At 51.2% G+C, this 26,705-nt stretch overlaps 2 protein-coding genes across 2 annotated transcripts in view; both read right to left on the bottom strand.

The window, feature by feature from the left end:
- Positions 1-3,038, bottom strand: part of LOC119974237 (IgGFc-binding protein-like) — a 63,992-nt gene extending 60,954 nt beyond the window's left edge. The window contains exon 1 of the mRNA XM_038813006.1: positions 1,172-3,038. Coding sequence (XP_038668934.1) covers positions 1,172-3,038 — 1,867 coding nt within the window. The remainder of the gene's footprint in view (positions 1-1,171) is intronic.
- Positions 3,039-6,098: 3,060 nt separating this feature from the next.
- Positions 6,099-26,705, bottom strand: part of LOC119974236 (alpha-tectorin-like) — a 38,571-nt gene continuing 17,964 nt past the window's right edge. Inside the window, exons 4-7 of the mRNA XM_038813005.1 lie at positions 20,219-20,356; positions 9,476-9,635; positions 8,550-8,959; positions 6,099-6,683 (exon numbers count right to left, since the gene is read on the bottom strand). Coding sequence (XP_038668933.1) covers positions 6,099-6,683; positions 8,550-8,959; positions 9,476-9,635; positions 20,219-20,356 — 1,293 coding nt within the window. The remainder of the gene's footprint in view (positions 6,684-8,549; positions 8,960-9,475; positions 9,636-20,218; positions 20,357-26,705) is intronic.

The following is a 26,705-nucleotide window of genomic DNA, read 5'->3' as shown; positions in this document are numbered from 1 at the left end:
GGATAACTTGTGCTTTTAAAAAATTGTGAAACAGGCGCAGTGGCTGCTGATGGAGAGAGGGGGTACGGAAAGTGTCCAACATCGCCATAGTTTGCTGACAGTCATGCCGCTGGTCGGGGGTCTTCTGCCAGAGCTGGGGGAAGTAGTGGTGGGTGGCTCGCAGGTGGGCTGTGGGGTCTGGGTGGGTGGGCATGGAGCACCATTGCCGAGGTCTGCAAGGCAGCCATGCAGGTGCGCACACCGCTGACTGCCCACTGGTGAACTTAGGGCCACAGTTCATATGAGTGTACCCCCAGTGCATCCCCTGTGAAGCAACAGTGCTAACCACTCTGCTACCGTGCCACCCATGCCTATGTCCCATGCATTTATCCAGCTTCCCCCTGAAATACATCAATATTATTCGCGCGCAGTGGGGGGTGGGTGGTGGGGGGGTGCACGCAGCGGGGGGCGCGCGCAGTGGGGGGGCGCGTGCGGTGGGGGGGCCACGGTGGGGGGGCACGCGTGGTGGGGGGGCGCGCGCAATGGGGGGGAGCGCGCGGTGGGGGGGCGCGCACAGTGGGGGAGGGGCACGCACGGTGGGGCGAGGGAAGCGCGCGCGGTGGGGTGAGGGGGGTGCGTGCGGTGGGGGGAGGGGGTTGCGCACGGTGGGGGAGGAGGGGGCGTGTGCGGTGGGGGGAGGGGGGGCGTGCGCGGTGGGCGAGGGGGGCGCACATGGTGGGGAGGGGCGCGCACGGTGGGGGGAGGGGCACGCACAGTGGGGGAGGGGCACGCGCGGTGGGGGGCGCGCGGTGGGGGGGGTGCGGTGGGGAGGGGGGCGCACGCGGTGGGGGAGGGGGCGCGTGCGGTGGCGGGAGGGGGGCGCGCGCGGTGGGGGAGGGGGCGCGCGCGGTGGGGGAGGGGGCGCGTGCGGTGGGGGGAACGCAGGGTGGGGGGAGGGGGGCGCGGTTGGGGGAGGGGGTTGTCAAAGGGGAGGGGCAGGAAAGGGAGGTGAGGCCACAATCAGCCATGATCTTATCAAATAGCAGAGCAGGCTCGGGGCGGGGGCCAGAATGGCCGACTCCTGTCCATGATTGCTTGTTCTTCAATGTGATTTTTATTGCCTTGCTAACCTGCCTCACTATCTCCAGTTGCTGCACTCCCAGATTCCTCTGTCTCACTACTCCATTTACACCTTCAATCTCCCGTTCCAGTTTGTTCCACCTCGCACTGATCAATATTGAAGTCCTTCTGCCAATTCCAAGCCCATTCTGCGGAATTTCCATTTCCCAATTCCAAGCCCATTCTGCCGGCTCCCATTTGCCAATTCCAACCCCATTCCGCCAGCTTCCATTTGCCAATTCCAAGCCCATTCTGCCGGCTCTCATTCCCAATTCCAAGCCCATTCTGCCGGCTCCCATTTGCCAATTCCAAGCCCATTCTGCCGGCTCCCGTTTCCCAATTCCAACCCCATTCCGCCAGTTCCCATTTGCCAATTCCAAGCCCATTCTGCCGGCTCCCATTTGCCAATTCCAAGCCCATTCTGCCGGCTCCCATTTCCAATTCCAAGCCCATTCTGCCGGCTCCCATTTGCCAATTCCAAGCCCATTCTGCCGGCTCCCATTTCCAATTCCAAGCCCATTCTGCCGGCTCCCATTTGCCAATTCCAAACCCATTCTGCCGGCTCTCATTCCCAATTCCAAACCCATTCTGCCGGCTCCTATTTCCCAATTCCAAACCCATTCTGCCGGCTCCCTTTTCCCAATTCCAAACCCATGCTGCCGGCTCCCGTTTCCCAATTCCAAGCCCATTCCGCCACCTCCCATTTGCCAATTCCAAGCCCATTCTGCCGACTCCCATTTGCCAATTCCAAGCCCATTCTGCCGGCTCCCATTTGCCAATACCAAGCCCATTCTGCCGGCTCCCATTTCCAATTCCAAGCCCATTCTGCCGGCTCCCATTTGCCAATTCCAAGCCCATTCTGCCGGCTCCCATTTCCAATTCCAAGCCCATTCTGCCGGCTCCCATTTGCCAATTCCAAACCCATTCTGCCGGCTCTCATTCCCAATTCCAAACCCATTCTGCCGGCTCCTATTTCCCAATTCCAAACCCATTCTGCCGGCTCCCTTTTCCCAATTCCAAACCCATTCTGCCGGCTCCCGTTTCCCAATTCCAAGCCCATTCCGCCACCTCCCATTTGCCAATTCCAAGCCCATTCTGCCGGCTCCCATTTGCCAATTCCAAGCCCATTCTGCCGGCTCCCATTTGCCAATTCCAAGCCCATTCTGCCGGGTTCTATTTGCCAATTCCAAGCCCATTCTGCCGGCTCCCATTTGCCAATTCCAAGCCCATTCTGCCGGCTCCCATTTCCAATTCCAAGCCCATTCTGCCGGCTCCCATTTGCCAATTCCAAACCTATTCTGCCGGCTCTCATTCCCAATTCCAAACCCATTCTGCCGGCTCCTATTTCCCAATTCCAAGCCCATTCTGCCGGCTCCCTTTTCCCAATTCCAAACCCATTCTGCCGGCTCCCGTTTCCCAATTCCAAGCCCATTCTGCCGACTCCCATTTGCCAATTCCAAGCCCATTCTGCCGGCTCCCATTTGCCAATTCCAAACCCATCCTGCCGGCTCCCATTTCCCAATTCCAAGCCTATTCTGCCGGCTCCCATTTCCCAATTCCAAGCCCATTCTGCCGACTCCCATTTGCCAATTATAAACCCATTCAGCCGGCTCCCATTTCCCAATTCCAAGCCCATTCTGCCGGCTCCCATTTGCCAATTCCAAGCCCATTCTGCCGGATTCTATTTGCCAATTCCAAGCCCATTCTGCCGGCTCCCATTTGCCAATTCCAAGCCCATTCTGCCGGCTCCCATTTCCAATTCCAAGCCCATTCTGCCGGCTCCCATTTGCCAATTCCAAACCTATTCTGCCGGCTCTCATTCCCAATTCCAAACCCATTCTGCCGGCTCCTATTTCCCAATTCCAAGCCCATTCTGCCGGCTCCCTTTTCCCAATTCCAAACCCATTCTGCCGGCTCCCGTTTCCCAATTCCAAGCCCATTCTGCCGACTCCCATTTGCCAATTATAAACCCATTCTGCCGGCTCCCATTTGCCAATTATAAACCCATTCTGCAGGCTCACATTTGCCAATTCCAAGCCCATTCAGCCGGCTCCCATTTGCCAATTCCAAGCCCATTCTGCCGGCTCCCATTTGCCAATTCCAAGCCCATTCTGCCGGCTCCCATTTCCCAATTCCAAGCCCATTCTGCCGGCTCCCATTTCCCAATTCCAAGCCCATTCTGCCCGCTCCCATTTGCCAATTCCAAGCCCATTCTGCCAGCTCCTATTTGCCAATTCCAAGCCCATTCTGCTGGCTCCCATTTGCCAATTCCAAGCCCATTCTGCAGGTTCCCAATTCCAAGCCGATTCTGCCGACTCCCATTTGCCAATTATAAACCCATTCTGCCGGCTCCCATTTGCCAATTATAAACCCATTCTGCAGGCTCACATTTGCCAATTCCAAGCCCATTCTGCCGGCTCCCGTTTCCCAATTCCAACCCCATTCCGCCAGTTCCCATTTGCCAATTCCAAGCCCATTCTGCCGGCTCCCATTTGCCAATTCCAAGCCCATTCTGCCTGCTCCCATTTCCAATTCCAAGCCCATTCTGCCGGCTCCCATTTGCCAATTCCAAGCCCATTCTGCCGGCTCCCATTTCCAATTCCAAGCCCATTCTGCCGGCTCCCATTTGCCAATTCCAAACCCATTCTGCCGGCTCTCATTCCCAATTCCAAACCCATTCTGCCGGCTCCTATTTCCCAATTCCAAACCCATTCTGCCGGCTCCCTTTTCCCAATTCCAAACCCATTCTGCCGGCTCCCGTTTCCCAATTCCAAGCCCATTCCGCCACCTCCCATTTGCCAATTCCAAGCTCATTCTGCCGACTCCCATTTGCCAATTCCAAGCCCATTCTGCCGGCTCCCATTTGCCAATTCCAAGCCCATTCTGCCGGCTCCCATTTCCAATTCCAAGCCCATTCTGCCGGCTCCCATTTGCCAATTCCAAGCCCATTCTGCCGGCTCCCATTTCCAATTCCAAGCCCATTCTGCCGGCTCCCATTTGCCAATTCCAAACCCATTCTGCCGGCTCTCATTCCCAATTCCAAACCCATTCTGCCGGCTCCTATTTCCCAATTCCAAACCCATTCTGCCGGCTCCCTTTTCCCAATTCCAAACCCATTCTGCCGGCTCCCGTTTCCCAATTCCAAGCCCATTCCGCCACCTCCCATTTGCCAATTCCAAGCCCATTCTGCCGGCTCCCATTTGCCAATTCCAAGCCCATTCTGCCGGCTCCCATTTGCCAATTCCAAGCCCATTCTGCCGGGTTCTATTTGCCAATTCCAAGCCCATTCTGCCGGCTCCCATTTGCCAATTCCAAGCCCATTCTGCCGGCTCCCATTTCCAATTCCAAGCCCATTCTGCCGGCTCCCATTTGCCAATTCCAAACCTATTCTGCCGGCTCCCTTTTCCCAATTCCAAACCCATTCTGCCGGCTCCCGTTTCCCAATTCCAAGCCCATTCTGCCGACTCCCATTTGCCAATTCCAAGCCCATTCTGCCGGCTCCCATTTGCCAATTCCAAACCCATCCTGCCGGCTCCCATTTCCTAATTCCAAGCCCATTCTGCCGGCTCCCATTTCCCAATTCCAAGCCTATTCTGCCGGCTCCCATTTCCCAATTCCAAGCCCATTCTGCCGACTCCCATTTGCCAATTATAAACCCATTCAGCCGGCTCCCATTTCCCAATTCCAAGCCCATTCTGCCGGCTCCCATTTGCCAATTCCAAGCCCATTCTGCCGGATTCTATTTGCCAATTCCAAGCCCATTCTGCCGGCTCCCATTTGCCAATTCCAAGCCCATTCTGCCGGCTCCCATTTCCAATTCCAAGCCCATTCTGCCGGCTCCCATTTGCCAATTCCAAACCTATTCTGCCGGCTCTCATTCCCAATTCCAAACCCATTCTGCCGGCTCCTATTTCCCAATTCCAAGCCCATTCTGCCGGCTCCCTTTTCCCAATTCCAAACCCATTCTGCCGGCTCCCGTTTCCCAATTCCAAGCCCATTCTGCCGACTCCCATTTGCCAATTATAAACCCATTCTGCCGGCTCCCATTTGCCAATTATAAACCCATTCTGCAGGCTCACATTTGCCAATTCCAAGCCCATTCAGCCGGCTCCCATTTGCCAATTCCAAGCCCATTCTGCCGGCTCCCATTTGCCAATTCCAAGCCCATTCTGCCGGCTCCCATTTCCCAATTCCAAGCCCATTCAGCCGGCTCCCATTTCCCAATTCCAAGCCCATTCTGCCGGCTCCCATTTGCCAATTCCAAGCCCATTCTGCCAGCTCCTATTTGCCAATTCCAAGCCCATTCTGCTGGCTCCCATTTGCCAATTCCAAGCCCATTCTGCAGGTTCCCAATTCCAAGCCGATTCTGCCGACTCCCATTTGCCAATTATAAACCCATTCTGCCGGCTCCCATTTGCCAATTATAAACCCATTCTGCAGGCTCACATTTGCCAATTCCAAGCCCATTCTGCCGGCTCCCATTTCCCAATTCCAAGCCCATTCAGCCGGCTCCCATTTCCCAATTCCAGACCCATTCAGCCGGCTCCCATTTCCCAATTACAAGCCCATTCCGCATGCTCTTCCTGTATTTTGTCGCAACCCCTGTTTGTGAAGTACATCCCCCCCCCGCAACACAGAAATTTTGAAATTGACTTGAAATCCAGTGAGTGAGTTGGACAATAAGAGACAGGAAAGACAAAGACAGGTAGATAGTGAAGGGTCGCCATCCTGTGGGCTTCAGAGAATGGCCAGAATTCTCTGTCCATTGAGACTCTCTTTACCCGCTAGCAGAGCAAACCCCCCCTCACCCCCATGGGTTTCCTGGCAGCATTGGGGGAGGTCTTCAATGGGAAATGCCATTGACAAGCGGCGGGAAGAGAGAATCCAACCACCAGTGAACGGTGCGTCACCAACAAAAGCGCGGCTGGGGGTCCGTAGAATGCCACCCAATATTATAATCCGCGATGTTAACTGTTGCACCAATAAGTTTAACACATCAGTTATGGTGGCTTACCACATAATCCTGATCTCCTCCATGCTACTGTGGGCACTCCTTGGGCCCTACATCTTGCTGAATAGGTGCTCAATGCCTGGCACAGGCTCAACATCGATCCTTCATTGGCACAGAGGTCATATGTACAACTCTGGATGAAGTCTTGCGGCGGGAAGGCTCTGCGGCAGATACGGAAGGGGCCGTCCGCCTTGTCCATGAGGCCACAGTAGCCCTCACCGCCATACAGCGTCGCCTGCTCTCGTGTACAGAGGCGGCATTCATTGCCGCACTCGTCTACACACAATGGGTCATCGTCAAAAACCTTCCAACTCTTCCCAAACTCAACATCCGAAGTGACGATTGTTCCATTCGGCAGCTGAAATTCGTCCGATGATTCGCCATTCATATTCCCACACAGTCCGCAAGTGGCATTTTGGTAATTGGCAGGGAGCGAGATGGTGACGAGATGTGACCCATCAAAACTGAGATCCAGACCGAAATCTGTCCTGGCGATGACTGTAAACCCGCTGGAGTAGATTCGGATCTGGCCACCTCCGATAACAATTGGGAGAGAGAATCGAGTCCCATTCAGCTGTAAGTAAAGACAAAATGCAAGAATATAGCGGGGGTTCTCTGTTCCAGCGCGCCCCTGCCAGGAGCCTGATTCTCCGTCCCGGCAGCCGGCCAGTGGGGTTTCCCATTATGGGTACCCCCCATGCTGTTGGGAAATCCGCGGGTACGAGTACGCTACCGGCGAAATGGAGGATCCCGCCAATAGAGAATCCAGCCCATAACCTCCATCAATTAGATCAAAGTCACCTACAGTAAAAATGAAATGATTTAGAAATTGCACTGTGCATGGCCGGTGGAAGCAGAGTCAACAGAAGTGGGAGGAGTTGGATTATAACTGAATTGGGGAGGGAGGGGAAATACACGACTACAGGGGACGTGGGAAGTTGGAATTTCTTGGATAAATCTTTCAAAGAGCCAGCAGGCACGACGGGCCAAATGGTCTCCACTGTGTTGTATCATTCTGACCTTCGAGTAATTTTTGCCACTAGTGCCAAATATCACTCCGGATTCAGGTGTCTACCTCCCACTGGAGTGAATTGAGGAAAATAATTCAATAAATTTGCTGATCTGTGGATTGGAAATAGATTCAGGCAAATTGCTCGTCATTGATGCCTGTCTGCTGTACTCCAAATCCAAACACATAACAACAAGGTGGCACAGTGGTTAGCACTACTGCTTCACAGCATCAGGGACCTGGGTACGATTCGGGCCTTGGGTGACTGTCAATTTGTTTGTACTCCCCATGCCTGCATGGGTTCCCTCTGAGTGTTCCAGTTTCCTCCCACAGTTCAAAGGTATGAAGGTTAGGTGGGATTATGGAGTTATGGGGATAGGGCAGAGTGGTGGACCCAGGTAGGGAGCTCTTTCGAAGGGCCAGTGCAGACTCGATGGGCCAAATGGTCTCTTCCTGCACTGAACAGATTTTATGGATCTCAGAGCAGCTGAGGACAGTATCACTGAAATCCCAACAACAAATAAATAAACAATTGTCCAAAGAGGTTTGTGTATGACGAGCATGAGGGGGTGGGGGTGGGGGGGGGGTATTCTCTTTCCTGCAGCAGCCCATTTCCCCGCTCCCTCCCCATAGTCCAATCCACAGCATGGGGAGGCATTCTCTTTCCTGCAACAGCCCAAAGGTATTCCCATTTCCCCGCTCCCTCCCCATAGCCCAGTCCCAATCCACAAACTGCTCCCACTGCCCTCTCCCTCCCCTTACCCAGTCCCCATCCACAAACTGCTCCCGCTACTCAGCTCCCTCCTCATCGCCCAGTCCCGATGCATAAACTGACCCCACTGTTCCGCTCCCTCCCATAGCCCAGTCCCAATGCGCAAACTGATCCCATTGTCCTGCTCCCTCCCCATAGCCCAGTCACAATTTTCAATCTGATCCCACAGTTTTCTCCCCTCATCACTGTATCAATCCCTGATCTAATGCTGCTGCCACACTTTCTACTCAAGGTCTTCCATCTGTATTTCAAATACGAACCACTAATTAATATCATGGCCCTAATCTTCTGTACAACTCTTACAATTGCTAAAACAAGAGATAATCCAGCAAATATTTTCCTCTTATACTCCTTAGGACAGTTTACTGAAAAACTTCACCCCAACACATAACCCCAAAGCCATAACTGACGAACAACAATTTCTACTGCAGGGGATGAGTGTGCTAGTTGCTTGGCAAGTGGACACTGATTTTTGGAAGTGTTACCATGGTGAATGCAGCATGAAACATTTAACTGCCCATCTTTCTCTAAATTGAAACCAGGCAGATTGATTCTGGCTCTTACCCTGTGAATGTTGTGTCTGTTATATATTAGAAAGTGGCAGAAAACTAACCTGTATTAAAGAATCAGAGAGAGATGCTCCATTTCCATTCACTTACCAGGACATGATCAGTGGCTCCTTTGGTCATTGTAATTTCAGACCCATAGACTAAGAGACGAACAAGTCTGACCCAGGACACTGCTCTACTTCCACGGTTTTCATTCTTTGCCTCTATCCTGTAAAAATGTAGCCTGTCTTCAGCACTGCATAACTGAGACAGGATGTAGGTACATGTGCCTTGAAAATGGAACAGTTTTCCATCAAATGTGTGGTAATGTGGATCGCCGAAAATAGTGCAGGTCTTTATGGACATGGGCTTGCAGGCGTAAAAGGCAGATAAGGAGAGGCAGGTTTCATGATGGGCACACGGTTCACGTTGGCATTCCAGAGAGTTATTACTGACACATTTACATTTGGTTTCACAGGTGTTCTTTGTCCAAAACGTGTCATCTTGCCGAATGAATCTCCCTGTAAGAATAAACATTCAGGGTGATAAGGATAAACTGTAAACAATCTTCCTGGTTTATTCCTGAAGGCCATGGGCCAAGTGTTGGTAAATGGGTTTAGTATAGATTAGTATTTGATGGTCAGCATAGACATGATGGCCCGAAGGGCCTGTTTCTCTGCTGTATGACTCTATGAATGCATTGATATTTAATCACTCCCCCACAATAACTGCATGTTTGTATTGGTTAGTGGGATGTGGGTGTTATTGACCAAGGACAGAATTTGCTTGCCATTGCTAGTCAACCGAGTGGCTTGCTGGGCTAGTTCAGACCACTGAAGGGTCTAGCGCATTGCTGTGTGGGTCTGGAGACACATGTAGGCCAGGCAACGCAGAGAAATTTCCTTACCCAAAGGACATTATTCCCAGCACTTCGAAATGAGCTGAACTCAGACATTCTATTACTGTTGGAGGTCCTGGTCAATCAGCTGACAATTCTGTCTTATGTTGTACTTCAATCAGTACCTTACAATAATTACCGTTGTAGATGCAGCCTCCTACCACACTGAACGTGTCTGTTCTGAAGACCCAGCGGCCCGGTTCTTGCACGTTGCTTGTGGACTCGATGTCAACTATTTCTGGTGTTTGCGATCCTGGAATGCTGAAATAATGTGTGGAGCCTCCGCTGTTAAAACCAGCCTGAAATGGCAAGACAATAACAGCATTTCATAAAATTGTTAGTTAGACATGAAAGTCAGGTGCTCGGTTGCAACTGTACTTACCCGCATTGCCCGCAATATCTATCATGTTATCGTCTACTGTGACGGCAATTGATTACATAGAAACCACATCAAAACAGAGAAACTCGGAGCAGGAGGGGGCCATTCAGCCCTTTGAGCCTGCTCTCTCATTCAATATGATCATGGCTGATCCTCGATATTCCCACTTTCTCCCCATACACCCTGACGCCATTAAAATATTTTAGAAATCTATTCTTTCTTGAATGCATTCAGTGACTTCATGGAATCTTGGAATTTACAGTGCGGGAGGCCATTCGGCCCATTGAGTCTGCACCGGCCCTTGTAAAGACAACCCTACCTAAGCCCCCACCTCCACCTATCCCCGTAACCCAGCAACCCCACCCAATCTTTTTTGGACACTAAGGGCAATTGTAGCATGGCCAATCCACCTAACCTGCACATCTTTGGACTGAGAGGAAACCGGAGCACCCGGAGGAAACCCATGCAGACACGGGGAGAACGTGCAGACTCCACACAGACAATGACCCAAGCTGGGAATCGAACCCAGTTTCCTGGGGCTGTGAAGCAACCGTGCTAATCACTGTGCTACCGTGTCAGCCATTGACGTCCACAGCTTCTGTGGTAGAGAATTCCACAGGTTCACTACCCTTTGAGCGAAGACATTTTTTGTCATCAGAGTCCTAAATGGTCTATCCCGTATCCCGAGACTGTCTACGCTGGTTCTAGATTCCTCAACCAGGGAAAATATCCTCCCTGCATCTAGTCTGTCCAGTACAATTGAACCAGTGTCACCCTCATAGGACAATCCATCCAACCCTGGTATCAGCCCAGTGAACCTCCAATGCACTCCCTCTATGGCAGGTACATCCTTTCTTAGGTAGGGAGACCAAAACTGAACACAATACTCCAGGTGTTATTTCACCAAGGCCCTGTATAACTGCAGTAAGACATCTCTACTTCTGAACTCAAATCCTCTTCCAGTCAAGGCCATTATATCATTTGTCTTTCTAATTGCTTGCTGCTCTTGCCTCTCCACCTTCATTGACTGGTGTGCCAGGACACCCAGATCCCTCTGTACAGCCACACTTCCCAATACGTTCCCCTCTGTATTGCCTAAAACACCTATATTCCGGAATATTTAACTGCCAGTCCTGTCCCTTTTTTAACCAACTCTCCGTTACCGCAACCACATCCAAGTTCCGTGCATGAATCAAGGCTCCAAGTTCATCTGTCGTACGTGGTATATTCTGTGCATTGAAGCAGATACACTCCAGGCCCACTGAGTTCGACCTCCCCCAGCCTGCCCTTCCTCTTAGCCAGCTGGCCCTGGTACCATGCTGATCCCCAGTCTCTACACTTGCTGACTTACTGTTCTGATTCCCAACCCTCCCCCCCCCCCCCCCCCCCCCATATTAGTTTAAACCCACCCAGCCTCAGTCTGAGGCTGTGCCCTCGGGTTCTAGCCTCTCCTCCGAGTGGAAACATCTTCTCCACAACAGTGCTAACCATTGTGCTACCGTGCCACCCCTAACAAGAAGGGACCCAACACAGATCCCTGTGGTACGCCACTAGACACTGGCTTCCAGGCAATAAAGCAACTGTCTGTCATCACCCTCTGTCTTCTCCAGCTAAGCTAATTTTGAATCCACTTTATCAAGTTACCCTGTATCCCATGTGCATTTGCCTTCTTTATAAGTCTCCCATGTAGGACTTTGTCAAAGGCTTTGCTGAAATCCACGTAAACACTATCAACTGCACTATGCTCATCTACACACCTGGTCACATGTTCAAACACATTTGTTAGGCATGACCTTCCTCTGACAAAGCCATGCTGACTCTTCCTGATCAAACCTTGTCTCTCCAAGTGGAGATAGATGCTCTCCTTCAGAATTCTCTCCAATAGCTGCCTTACCACTGACACGAAACTCACTGGTCTGTAGTCCCCTGGCTTATCTCTACAACCTTTGTTAGATAGTGGGACCACATTAGCTGTTCTCCAGCTCTCTGGCACCTTCCCCGTGCCCAGAAAGAAATGAGAAATTTGGGTCAGAGCCCCTGCAATCTCGTCCCGCAAGTCCCACAGCATCCTGGGACACAATTCATCCGGACCTGAAGGTTTGTCCACTTTTAAGCCTGCCAATACCTCCAATATCTTGTCATCCCCCCGCCCCCCAGTTTCCATGTCTACCTCCTCATTCTCTTGGGTGAAAACAGATGTAAAATATTTGTTCAACACCCTACCAATGTCCTCTTGCTCCACCCACAGATTTCCCCCTTGGTCCCAAATGGGCCCTACTCTTTCCCTGGTTATCCTCTTCCCATTGATATACTTACAGAATATCTTGGGATTTTCCCTCCTTTTACCAGGCGGGGCTTTCTCTTTGCTCTCTTAAGCTCCATCCTGCACTTCCTGTACTCCACTAATGCATCCGTTGATTTGTTCCCCTTGTACTTGCTAAAAGTCTCTCTTTTCCTTCTCATCGTATCCTGAATGTTTTGGGTTATCCATGGTTCTCTGGGCTTGTTACTCATTCCTATTACCTGAGAGGCCTGCACCATCCCCATTTCCTTTTTGAATCCCCCCCCACCTCCCCATTTCCTTTTTGAATACCCCCCCCACCCCCACTGCTCTTCTGTAGATTTCCCCACAAGTAACTGTTTCCAGACTACCTTGGCCAGATCCTGCCTTATTTTACTAAAATTCGCTCTCCCCCCAATCCAAAAGCTTTTTTGCCATGCTGTGGTTGTTACCACCGAATGATCCCCACAAACACATCAACCACCTTTGGGGCAGCACAGTAGCATTGTGGATAGCACAATCGCTTCACAGCGCCAGGGTCCCAGGTTCGATTCCGGCTTGGGTCGCTGTCTGTGCGGAGTCTGCACATCCTCCCCGTGCGTGCGTGGGTTTCCTCCGGGTGCTCCGGTTTCCTCCCACAGTCCAAAGATGTGCGGGTTAGGTGAATTGGCCATGATGAATTCCCCTTAGTGTCCAAAATTGCCCTTAGTTTTGGGTGGGGTTACTGTGTTATGGGGATAGGGTGGAGGTGTTGACCTTGGGTGGGGTGCTCTTTCCAAGAGCCGGTGCAGGCTTGATGGGCCGAATGGCCTCCTTCTGCACTGTAAATTCTATGTAAAAAACCTCTCCGGCTTATTCACTAAAATTAGGTGCAGCATTGCACCATCTCTTCTTGGACCCTCTACATATTGGATTCAAAGGTTCCCCTGAAAACATGTTAAGAACTCCACTCCATCTAAGTCACATGGTGACTATCCCAACTAATGTTGGGAAAGTTGAAATCACCGAATATGATTACACTATTATTATTTTTGCACACCCCTGCAAATTGTGCACTATTGGCTCCTCAATCTGGGGGTCTATAATAAACACCGAGCTTCATTTTGTGCCCCCTCCAAGATATCATCTCTCCTTACTGCAGTAACTGACTCCTGAACAAATAATGCAATGCCCCCTCTTCTATCTTGCCTGACGATTCGATATTTCCAGTGATGTTGAGCTGCCAATCCTGCCCCTCCCATAATCACATCTCTGTGACGGCTACTATGTCACAATTCCACATGTCAATCCTTGCCCTTAACTCATCCGTTTTACCTGTTATACTCCTGACATTAATGTCGAGGCCATCCAACCTTGTTTGACTCCCGTGAAACTTATTACCGCTGTATTCCTTCTGACTCAAATGCTTTTCTGTGTTATGCTGTGACCCTATTTTACTAACAGTCTGCGCCCCTCCCCCTCCCAAATTAGATTAAACTCCTTCCAACAGCACTAGCAAACCCACCAGCAAGGAATCCCAGAGGCCAGGACTCCTCTGGTTTAGCTCACAGGGCTAATCGCTGGCTTTTAAAGCAGACCAAGCAGGCCAGCAGCACGGTTTGATTCCCGTACCAGCCTCCCCGGACAGGCGCCGGAATGTGGCAACCAGGGGCTTTTCACAGTAACTTCATTGAAGCCTACTCATGACAATAAGTGATTTTCATTTTTCATTTCATTTTCCTCAATCACTCCTCATATGACAAGCTTGTGGAACCATGCAGGTACAGGAGGCAGTAAAGAGGACAAATGGTATGTTGGCCTTCATTGCGAGATGATTACAGAATACGAATAGCGATGTTTTACTGCAATTGTATAGGGCATTGGTGAGGCCACCCTGGAGTATTGTGTGCACTTTTGGTGTCCTTATCTGAGGAAGGATGTTCTTGCTCTGGAGGGAGTTCCCCAAGCTGATTCCTGGGGTGGCGGGACTGTCATATGAGGAGAGACTAAGTCGGTTAGGATTATATTCATTGGAGGTTAGCAGGGTGAGAGAGGGCTCCAGAACTAGGAGTCATAGTTCGAGGATTAGGGGGTAAACCTTTTCCAACTGAGGTGAGAAAAAATTTCTTCACTCAGAGAGTAGTTGAGGCCAAAACATCATTTAAAGAAGGAATTAGATATAGCTCCTGGGACTAAAGGGATATGGGGTGGGGTTGGAGGGGTGGGGTGGGAGGCAGGATCAGGGTGTTGAAGTTGATGATCAGCCATAATCATAATGAATGGCGGAGCAGGCTTGAAGGGCCAAATGTCCTCCTCCTGCTTCTGTTTTCTATGTTTCTAAGCCCTTCATTTTGGGGTCATTCTTGTGAACGTCCTCTGGAACCTCTCCAAGGCCAGCACATTCTTCTGAGATGAGGGGCTCAGAACTGCTCACAATATTCCAAATGGGCTGCGGCCAGAGCCTTATGCAGCCTCAGCAGTACATCCTGACCTTGTATTGTAGTCCTCTCAATGTGAATTCTAACATTGCATTTGCCTTCCGAACTGCCAATTGAGCCTGCATGTTAACCTGTAGAGAATCCTGAACAGGACTCATTTAGGGACATCAGGGGCGGGATTCTCCAACCCCCTGCCGAGTTGGGGAATCCCGGAGGGCGGCGCGAATCCCTCGCCGCCGCCCCAACAGCAGCTGCTCTATTCTCCGGCGCTGATTTTTGGGTGGAAGCGGGGTTCACGCCGGTCGGGGGCCGCTGCGGCAATTCTCCGGGCCCTGATGGGCTGAGCGGCCGTCCGTTTTTCGCCAATCCCGCCGGTGTGGGTTATGCATGGTCCCACACTGCGGAACCTGGCAGGTAAGTCGGCTGAGACGGGCCTCGGGGGGGGGATCCGACCCCGGGGGGCGGGCCCCCACAGTGGCCTGGCCCACGATCGGGGCCCACCGATCTGAGGGCGGGCCTGTGCCATGGGGGCACACCTTCCTTTCGCGCTGGCCCCTGTAGGGCTCCACCATGGCTGGCGCGGAGAAAAGAACCCCCCGCGCATGTGGCAAAACACGCCAGCGGTTCCGCGCATGCGCAAGATCACGCCGCCCTTTGGCGCATGCGTGAACTCAGCAAGTCCCTTCGCCGCCGGCTGCAGCGGTGCCAACCCCTCCGGCATCCACTTCGCCCACGAGACAGGTGAGAATTCCTCACAACAGGGGCTGTTTAGCACAGGGCTAAATCGCTGGCTTTGAAAGCAGACCAAGCAGGCCAGCAGCACGGTTCGATTCCCGTAACAGCCTCCCCGAACAGGCGCCGGAATGTGGCGACTAGGGACTTTTCACAGTAACTTCGTTTGAAGCCTACTCGTGACAATAAGCGATTTTCATTTCATTTCACATTGGGGGCCCGTTGAAGCCGGAGTCATTGGTGCTGGTTTTCCCGCCAGCGCGGGGTGGGGACTTCGTCCCCGGAAAGGAGAATCCCGGCCCAGATTCCCGAAGCCTTTTCCCATTTAAAAAATAGTCTATGCTTTCCACCAACGTGCATAATCTCACATGTTTCTGCACTGTATTCCATCTGCCATTTATTTGCGCACTCTCCCAGCCTGTCCAAATCCTTCTACAGCCTCCCCGCCAGTATATTCTGCTGATGCCATTAATGGGTGGGTTGTTTTATGAGGAAAGGTTGGAGAGGTTAGTGTTGATTCCACTAGAGCTTTGGAAGAGTAAGAGGCAACTTGATTGAAACCGTGAAGATCCCGAGGGATATTGACATGGTGGATGCGAAGAGAATGTTTTCTCTTGTGGGAGAATCTAGAACTAGGGCCGGGATTCTCCCCTACCCGGTGGCGCAGGGGCCCCGGCGTAAAGAGTGGCGCTAACCACTCCGGCGTTGGCGCTCCGCAAAAGTGCGGAATTCTCCGCACCTTTGGGGGCTAGGCCCGTGCCGGAGTGGTTGGCGCCACGCCGACTGGCGCTAAAACTTGTGCCAATGGCCTTTGACGCCCGCCGGCCAGCGCCGGGGCTGGCCGAAAGGCCTTCGCCGGTTCACGCATGCTGCCGCTGACGTCATCACCGGCGCATGCGCAGTAGGTGGGTTCTCTTCCGCCTCCGCCATGGTGGAGGCCGTGGTGGCGGCGGAAGAAAAACAGTGCCCCCACGGCACTAGCCCGCCCGCCGATCGGTGGGCCCCGATCGCGGGCCTGGCCACCGTGGGGGCACCCCCGGGGTCCGATCGGCCCGCGCCCCCTCCCCAGGACCCCGGGGGCCCGCTCACGCCGCCAATCCCGCTGCCACCAGAGGTGGTTTAAACCACTGCGGCGGGAGAGGCCTCTCAGCAGCAGGACTTCGGCCCATCACGGGCAGGAGAATCGCCGCAGGGGGCTCGCCGATCGGTGCGGAGGGCACGCCGATCAGCGCGGCGCGATTCCAACCCCCGCCAATTCCCGGGTGGCGGAGAATTTTGGCCACAGCGAGGGCAGGATTTTCGCTGGTCCCGGGCGATTCTCCGACCCTGCGGTGGGTCAGAGAATTTCGCCCTAGGTGTCGCTGTTCAAAAGTAAGTTGTCAGCCAGATGAGGAGAATATTTTCCTCTCAGAGGTTCGAGAGTCTCGGGAACTCTCTTCCTCAAAAGGCAGTGGAAGCAGAATCTTTGAATATCTTTAAGGCAGAGGTGGATAGATTCTTCATGATCAAGGGGGTGAAATGTTGAAGGCGTTGTCCAGCGATGAGACCTCTTAAAACTGAATAGCTAGGATGCCACTCGAATAGTTTTACATAAATAAGGATTGAGATTAATTATAGAAAGTGTACTGGGTATCATTATTAACTATTAAACCTGTATTTTAGGACATAGCAGTGATAATCAGGGAAACTCTAGCTACAAGCAGTGGCCACAATGCATGATGGGATTTAGGCTAGCTAACGTGCCCATGTTTTTGAGCCACAGGAGTTGTGTGGTGAGCAGATTACATAGTGGACGTAAACACGTTTTATCAGTGGCCTCCAATATCCTCTGGAACAATCTATGAAGCGAAAAGTAAGCCACTTCTCATATCCTGTCCCTCTGAAAGAATCCATGGAGTAAAGACAGCTAGTTCTGTCATCCTGTCCACAATGAACAATGGGTGAGCAAGATGTTAGGATGGGGAAAACAACTTAAAATTGACATAAAACCTTTGGTAAACAACAGGTGACAGGATGAGGCTCATTCATGAGTTGATCGCAATTTTATTGGATAGGTTTGGGCATGACAGCTTCAGGGATTGGATCGAGTGCAACTGGGGTGGGCTATTGGTTTTTGGAAATTGTATAATTGATGTGTTTTTATCAGTGTTCAGCAGATCGATCTTGGCATTATCCAGGTCCATCTCTTATGTACACAAAATCAAGCTTGGGTTAATAAAGCCATCTTAACCAGGTTGTGCGTCTGTTCTGTTTATTAAGCTAAGGCCTAACAATGAGGGACGAACCCCACAGGCTCAAAACTCAGGCCTTGGAAAACGCTCCAACAAAGGTTATCAGGCGTCGACAGAAATGTGGGGCTGGGGTTACAAACAGGTCAGCCGTGATCTTATTGAATGGGGTCGCAGGCTCAAGGAGCCGAGAAGCCCACTCCTGCTCATAATTCATATAGACTCATAGAGTTTACAGTGCAGAAGGAGGCCGATCGGCCCATCGAGTCTGGACCGGCCCTTTGAAAGAGCGCCCTATTTAACCTGAAAATAACCCCAAATAACGTTTTGGATACTAAGGGGCAATTTAGCATGGCCAATCCACCTAATCTGCACAGTTCTGGACTGTGGGAGGTAACTGGCGCACCCGGAGGAAACCCAGTTGCCCGAGGCAGGTATTGATCCTGGATCCCTGGAGCTGTGAGGCAGCAGTGCTAACCACTGTGCCACCATGCCACCCTGTTCCTGTGTTTGTATATTCAAGTGATTATCCATTATAGATTGTGCGGATTGTTTTGATGTGTATGTACTTAGAGTGCTATCTTCTACTATCAGGTTAGAACCTAAGAAACCAAGATGTAATCAACCCAAATAAAACAAAATAATTCTTGAAAGAGTAACTTGTTGGAAAGACCAATGATAACAACCTCATCAGTTCAATTTAAAGAGGTTTGAAGTGAGGGGACAGACAGTTGCTGAATGTTTGTATCAGCGTGACTCCTGTTGTTGCAATTGTGAACAAAATCCTGAATATCTGCTTGAGCGAAGAAACTTTTTCAATTCTCTGGTGAACAAATTTTTTTTATAATAATTGGGTTGCTTAGATAAGTTGACACAGGCAGAGAAAGGACGGGGAGACAGACTGACTCCTGGCACACATAGAGACAAACTACAGGCTGAGAAACAAACGACAGACAGACAAGCAATAGACACACGACAGACGGACAACAGCCGAACTACAGACAGATGGACGTCAGACAAACGATACACAGACAGAGATGATCGGGATCAGATGAAAGACGCAGGCAGATAAGCATTTCGCCGAATGGCGTGTGGATGCGAAACACCAACAGTTGATGAACAGTCAAGCGGAGACAAATGACACAGAAAAACTGACGGTCTGCTACAATTGTTCAACCTCGAAAATTAGGGGCTGGATTCTCCCATACCCGGCGGGGCGGGGGGTACCGGCGGGATGGAGTGGCGTGAACCACTCCGGCATCGGGCCGCCCCAAAGGTGCGGAATTCTCCGGAATCCTCCACACCTTCAGGGGCTAGGCCCACCCCGGAGTGGTTGGCGCCCCGCCAGCTGGCGGGATAGGGGCCTGGTGCCACGCCAACCGGCGCCAAAGGGCCTCGGGCAGCCGGCGCATGCACGGGAGCGCAGCGCGTGCTGACGTCATCCCCGTGCATGCGCGGGAGGGTTCGTCTCCGCATCAGCCGCCGCGGACGACCACAACGGCCGATGTGGAGTAATAGAGTGCTCCCATGGCACAGGCCCGCCCGCGGATCGATGGGACCCGACCGCGGGCCAGGCCACCGTGGGGGAACCTCCCGGGGCAAGATTCCCCCCACGACCACCCAAGAGCCCCGGAGCTCGTCCGCGCCGCCAGGTCCCGCCGGTAAGGGACCTACTCTGATTTACGCCGGAGGGACCTGCTACAGGCGGGCGGAACTTCTGCCCATCGCGGGCCGGAGAATTTTGGCGGCCCTGGGGCCCAGAGAGTTGCGCCAGACCCCGCCATTCTCCAAGGCGGGCGGCGCGACTCACGCCGGGCCACATTTTGGGGGGGCGGAGACTTTGGAGGATGGCGGGGGCAGAATTCACGCCCCACATCTCTGAGGAGATTCAGCTGGGAAAGGTTTACTGAGCATCGTGGCGAGGAAGCTGCTCAGAAGAACTTTCCAATAACCTTGTACCATCTTTTTTATTTCCTATCGCTAATTGTTCTTGAACTGAGTGACTTGCAAGTCCATTTTAGAGATGATCTGGTGTCATATGTGGGCCAGACCAGGTAAAAACGACAGATTTCCTTCCCTAAAGAACACCAGTGAACCAGATGTGTTGCTACCACAATCAATAATAGTCATCATTAGACTTTAACTCCAGATTTTTATTGAATTGAAATTTCACCATCTGCCGTGGTGAGATTCAAACTCGGGTCCCCAAATCACTACCCTGGGTCTCTGGATTACTAGTCCAGCGACAGTACCATTATGCCACCACCCAATTAACGGGCAATTTAGCGTGGCCAATTCACCGACCCTGTACATCTTTGGGTTGTGGGGCTGAGACCCACGCAGACACAGTGAGGACATGTAAACTCCACACGGACAGTGACCCGGGGCCGGGACCGAACCTGATTCCTCAACGGCGTGAGGCAGCAGTGCTAACCAATGTGCCGCTGTGCCACCGCATGGAAGGTCCGGTTCTATCAGTTTCCTGTCCACCCAGATTCAAATTGCAAAACAGTTCACTGAAGACTTAAGATTAAAGGTCAGGAGCAAGACACTTAAAGGATTTGAGGAAAAGCTTTTGCTCCCAGGGGGAGGTGGGGAATCTGGAACTCACTGCCTGAAAGGATGGTAGCGGTGAGAACCCTCACAACGCTTAAGAAGCATTTAAATGAGCATTTAAACACCACAGCATACAAGGGTAAGGACCAACTGCTGGGAAATGAGACTAGAATAGATTGATGCTTGATGGTCGGCACAGACACGATGGGCTGAAGGGCCTTTTTTCTGTGGTGTAAAACTCTATGGCTCTCCGAAAAGCACAAAACGAAAAATTTAAATTTGCATTTACCTGTGCCGGCGTTCCCCCAAGTCCGGTCAGAGCGCTACCACCACTTCCCATCCCAGTTGTCCATTGAATGTCTCCATAGTTGAGAATAATGAACGATTGAGGTCCATTCGTGATCAGTACTGCCTGAAAACTGTTAACCTAGAATATGAAATGTTTCTGGTGTTGAATAAACAGTTACGTTGAGTATTTCAATTTAAACTAAATGTGGGGCATTCACACACCATGGTGTTACCTGAGACTAAACATATCAAGAAGGTTTGAATTGTATGCGAAGTGAAAGACAGCGACTGCTATACCTGTAAAGATTGAACTCGCTGATAACAGGGAAAGTCAAAGGGTCAATGTGCAGTGATCTTGTCCCCGCCCTGGTTCGTGGGTGGCAGTCCCCACCTTGAATCAGAGATTTCTGGATTCAGGTCCCACTCAACAACCTGAACACAGTAAATAGGCTGACACCCAGGGCAGGTCCCATGTGCATTGTTATAAGTGCCGTCTTCTAAAAGAGATAGCTGGGGAGATTGTGTAGGCATTGGTGATGATCTTTCAGGAATCACTGGAGGCAAGAAAGGTCCCAGAGGACCGGAAAATGGCTAATGTAACACCACTGTTTAAGAAGGGAGGGAGGCAGAAGATGGGAAATGATAGGCCGGTGAGCTTGACTTCGGTCATTCGTAAGATTTTAGAGTCCATTATTAAAGATGAGATCGCGGAGTACTTGGAAGTGCATGATAAAATAGGACTGAGTCAGCACGGCTTCGTCAAGGGGAGGTCATGTCTGAAAAATCTGTTAGAGTTCTTTGAGGAAGTAACAAGGAAGTTAGACAAAGGAGAACCAGTGGACGTGATTTATTTAGATTTACAGAAGGCCTTTGACAAGGTGCCGCAGAGGAGACTGTTAAATAAGTTACGAGCCCATGGTGTTATGGGTAAGATCCTGGCATTGATCGAGGATTGGCTGACTGGCAGAAGGCGGAGAGTGGGAATACAGGGGTCGTTTTCAGCATGGCAGCCAGTGACTAGTGGTGTGCCTCAGGGGTCGGTGCTGAGACCTCAACTTTTCACAATATACATTTATAATTTAGAGGAAAGAACTGAAGGCACTGTTGCTAAGTTTGCAGTTGATACAATGATCTGTCGCGGGGCAGGTAGTATTGAGGAAGCAGGCGGGCTGCAGAAGTACTTGGACAGGCTAGGAGAGTGGGCAAAGAAGTGGCAGATGGAATGCAATGTGGAAAAGTGTGAGGTTATGCACTTTGGAAGGAGAAATGGAGGTATAGACTATTTTCTAAATGGGAAGATGCTTAGGAAATCAGAAGCACAAAGGGACTTGGGAATCCTTGTTTGCGATTCTCTTAAGGTTAACGTGCAGGTTCAGTCGGCAATTAGGAAGACAAATGCAATGTTAGCATTCATGTCGAGAGGGTTAGAATACAAGACCAGGGATGTACTTCTGAGGCTATATAAGGCTCTGGTCAGCCCCCATTTGGAGCATTGTGAGCAGGTTTGGGCCCCGTACCTAAGGAAGGATGTGTTAGCCTTGGAAAGGATCCAGAGGAGGCTCACAAGAATGATCCCTGGAATGAAGAGCTTGTCGTATGAGGAACGGTTGAGGACTCTGTGTCTATACTCGTTAGAGTTTAGAAGAATGAGGGGGGATCTTATTGAAACTTACAGGATACTGCATGTCTGGATTGGGTGGACGTGGAGAGGACGTTTCCACTTGTAGGAAAAACTAGAAGCAGAGGACACAATCTCAGACTAAAGGGACACCACTTTAAAACAGAGATGAGGAGAAATTTCTTCAGCCAGGGGGTGGTGAATCAGAGGAACTCTTTGCCGCAGAAGGCTGTGGAGGCCAAATCACTGATTGTCTTTAAGACAGAGATAGATAGGTTCTTGATTAATAAGGGGATCAGGGGTTATGGGGAGAAGGCAGGAGAATGGGGATGAGAAAAAAATATCAGCCATGATTAAATGGTGGAGCAGAGTCGATGGGCCGAGTGGCCTAATTTTGCTCCTATGTCTTATGGTCTTCTGGTCTTATCTTTTGGATGAGATCTTAAACTGAGACTGCATTTGGCCTGTAAGGTGGATGCAGACAATACCATGGCATGAGGGCTGGAAGGTGTTGGGGGGTTGGGGGGGGGGGGCGCTGAGGACGGTTAGTGCAAGATGTCACCCCAAAGGCCAACATTAACCTTTGATACATGCAACTTAATCAGATAATCTGTGTTGTCGTTGCATTCTGCTTGAGGGATCCTGTTGTATATAATTAGGCAGTCGCATCTCCAAAATCAGAAAGGTCCTTCATTCATGGCAAACATCTGGTAGCCTTGGAAGATCCCACATAAATATCTATGTTTTTGCCACTGAACCAGACCATCCCCTCAACATCCTTTCCATCAATAACTCAATATCCTTTCTAGCAAAAACCACGGCGGCCCAATGGTTAGAACTGCTGCCTCACAGCGCCATAAACCGGATTTAATTCTGGCCTTGGGTCACTATCTGCGTGGAGTTTTCACATTCTCCCCATGTTTGCATGGGTTTCCTCCAGTGCTTCAGTTTTTTTTATTCATTCATGGGATGTGGGCATCGCTGGGCCAGCATTTATTGTCCATCCTTGGGGGTATTTAAAAGTCAACCACATTGCTGTGGGTCTGGAGTCACCGTGAGGACAACAAAATTCCTTCCCAAAAGAACATTAGTGAATCAGGTGTTTTTTTACGATAATGGTTTCATGGTCATCAATAGACTTTTAATTCCAGACTTTTATTGAATTTGATTTCCACCATCATCCTTCGAACCTGGGTCCCCAGAGCATTACCCTGGGTCCCTGGATTATTAGTCCAGTGACAATATCACTATGCCACTGCCTCCTCCCACAATCCAAAGGTGTGCTGGTTAAGTGAGATTATGGGGTTACGGGGAAAGGGCAGAGGAATGGGTCTAGGTAGGCTGCTCTTTTGGAGGACCAGTGCAGACTTGATGAGCCGAATGGCCTCCTCCTGCACTGTAGGGATTCTATGGATTCCATGGAATATTGCCATCTCCTGTCCCCTCCCCTCCAATAATCCATCATCTCTTCCCCTATCCTCCAATAGCCCGCCGTCCCCTCCCCATCAATATCTCTACATCCTCTCTATCAATATTTCAATATCCTTTCTATCAATACCATTTGTATCAATATATTTTCCATCAATCTGGTATCCATGAAAACCTCAGTATTCTGCCCATAAATATCTCACTAGCCTGTTCTTCAATATCCTTTCTATCTGTATCCTTAGCTTCAATACTTCAATATCTTTCCCATCAATATTTCAAGATCCTTTCTATCAATATCTTAGTATCCTTTCCTTCAATTTCGAACAGTTAGTTTATAAAGCAGAGAGTACCTTAGGTTTTATTAGTAGGGGCACTAAGACAAGAGTAAGGAAGTCATGTTGAACTTGTATAAGACACTAGTTAGGCCTCATCTGGAGATTGTGCCCAGTTCTGGGTGTCAAACCTGAGGAAGAATGTGAAGACATTGGAAACAGTACAGAGGAGATTCACAAGAATGATTCCTTGGATAAGGAACTGGAGCCATGAGGATAGATTGGAGAGGTTGGATCTGTTTTCCTTGGAGAAAAGAAGGCAGAGAGGGGATTTGATAGACCCTGAGGTGTAAGGTAAATTGTGATAAATTATTCCCATTCAAAAAAGATAGGATGTGCTGAGTGGGTGCGGGAAAGATGGTTCTCCTCCTGGAAGCTTGAAATTAGGCACTTTTAGCCTAATTTGGTTGCTAAACCTGAGAAACCCCCGCCCCACCCTCCTCCAACACCAGCACAACGAATGAGAATGCAAGACAACAATTTGTGGAGCCTAAAGGACAGCAGGATCAGTAAAAGCTTGGAGAGGAAGAATGAGGCGATGATGAACATGTGGGTGACGAGGAGTCAACTGCAACCAAATGGGTTGGTTCACCAGGGGATATGCCAAGCTACCCGCCACCCCCCCCCCCCCCCAGCCCCCGATAAATGAATGGATGGACCTCCTAACACAGGGGCTCCAATTGCACAGAGACGGCATCAAATTAGAAATGATGGCGGTGATAATGGAGGCACTGGTCCCCTTTCAAATCGTGCCAGAAAAGGCAGAGTGGCGACTAGAGACACAGGAGGCGACAATCAGGGAGCTGGAGGAGCCTGCGATCGACCAGAGCAACCAGATCACCTCACTGGAGATGGACATGGCAAGGTTGGTGGCGACGCAATGGACGTTGAAGGGAAAGTTTAAGGACCAGGAAAATTGGTTGCGCCATCAAAACATCCGCATTGGGAGCCTATTGGAGGATACTGAGGGCAGGACACCACAGAGTATGTGATCCAGATGCTGGGCAAGCTGGTTGGAGGGGAAAGCTTCCCCAGGTCCACAGAGGTGGTCAGAGCCCACAGGTCACTCAGGCCAAAGCGCAAAACCGGGGAGCAGACATAGGCCATCATCGTGAAACTGCACTGGCACCAAGACCAAGAAAAGATCCAAAATTGGGCAAGGGAAGGCACACACAGTCCTGTAAGCAGGAGGAAAACATTGATCGGTGTGCAGCAGGACATTGGGGCAGACCTGGCCAAGCACCGGGTGGAATTCAATGCAGCTAAGGTGGTCCCATACAAAAGCCAGCTGTGGTTTGGATGCTGTACCCCGCCAAACTCTGGGTGACTTTCCAGGGTAGGGAGCACGACACCATCGCACCGGCAGAAGCAGATGATTTTGTGCGTAGACACGGGCTGGGAAGGCAATGACACCAGTAGTGAACTCAAACTCTCGTTTCCTCGGTTTAAAAAGTGACTAATTGCGCAGAATACATCTGCCTCATCTTCGATCAGACTCTGAGTTTCAGGAAGGAGGGGGCAAGTGTGGTACTGGTCAGAAAGGGGTAAGGGGTGAGGAGAGGGTAAGGGGGGAGAAACGCAATGAGTAAGGGAAGGTAAAAATCACTCCGGGTGGGGGGTACCACACTAGAGAGTTGAGCTAGTGCACAGGAAGCACAGGTGACACAGGACCGTGACACAACTCCTGGCGGGGAGAGAGTGGCTGGCAGAAGGGAAGGAGAAAAATCTAGATGGGGGAAGGTAGGAGGGAATAGCAGGGGGGGGGGGAGCGCGGGGAGAAAGAGGCTGGGGAAGACATGGAGAAGCGTGTTGGGGGGGGGGGGGGGGTGGGGTGGTGGGCATGCCCAGGGGAGAAGTGAAGGGGTCGGGGTAGAACGCTGGCTATGACAGATCGCACATGGCAGCAAAGGAAACAATGGCACTGCAAACAGCCATCTTGCAGGGCTGCCAAACAAAAGGGAGATCCCAGAGTGCAGCGGCACATCCATATGGCGTACACAGCGATGGCGGCCATCTTGGCTGTCCCCTGGACAAGAAGAAACCCTGGAGTGCAGGGGCACATCCAGATGGTGGCTATGGCAACACCCGCCATTTTGGATGGCCCCCAAACAAAGGGAAACCCCGGAGTGCTGGGGCGCATCCACTTGGTAAGTATGGTTGACACTGCAGGAGGGGCTGAGACAGAAACCCCACCCATCAGAATAGTCACCTGGAACGTCAGGAGATTTAATGGTCCAGCGAAAAAATCCTGAGTCTTCACCCATCTGAAAAGTCTGAGTGCCGACATAGTCTCCCACCAGGAAACGCAGCTGAGGGAGAAGGACCTACTGCGGGCAAGAAAGAGCTGTGTGGGACAGACCTACCATTCGTGCTACAGGACGAGGGCCATATTGCTCAATAAAAGACATAGAATTAGACATAGAATTTACACTGCAGAAGGAGGCCATTCGGCCCATCGAGTCTGCACCGACCCTTGGATAGAGCACCCCATTTAAGCCCACACCTCTGCCCCATACCTGTAACCCAGTAACTCCACCCAAGCCCTTTGGACACGAAGGGCAATTTAGCATGGCCAATCCACCTAACTTGCATGCCTTTGGACTATGGGAGGAAACTGGAGCTCCCGGAGGAAACCCATGCAGACACGAGGAGAACGTGCAGACTCTGCACAGACAGTGACCCAAGCCAGGAATCGAACCTGGGACCCTGGAGCTGTGAAGCGACAGTGCTACCCACTGTGCTGCCGTGCCGCCCAGGCACCATTCACAGCGATGAGGACGGTTACGGACCCGGGGGGGCATGGTACATCATGGTTAGTGGTGTTCTGGAAGTAACACCAGTGGTCCTCGTAAACGTGTACGCTCCCAACTGGGATGATGCGGAATTCATAAAGAAAAACATGGCGTGAATCCCCGACACATTGTGTGGGAGGGGGGAGGGGGGTGGGTGGAGGACTTAACTGTGTACAGGACCCACGGACAGAGGGATCCAACCCCAAATCAGGGAAAAGATCAAATATGGCAAAGGAATTGAATGCTTTCATGGAACAGAAGGGGACAGTGAACCCATGGAGGTTTGCATACCCAGGTGAGAAGGTGTTCTTCTCCTCC

This window comes from Scyliorhinus canicula, chromosome 12 (genome assembly GCF_902713615.1).
Source record: "Scyliorhinus canicula chromosome 12, sScyCan1.1, whole genome shotgun sequence".
Lineage (NCBI taxonomy): Eukaryota > Metazoa > Chordata > Chondrichthyes > Carcharhiniformes > Scyliorhinidae > Scyliorhinus > Scyliorhinus canicula.
Note: the sequence above shows the minus strand (reverse complement) of the source record. Positions and strands in the feature narration are given on the sequence as shown.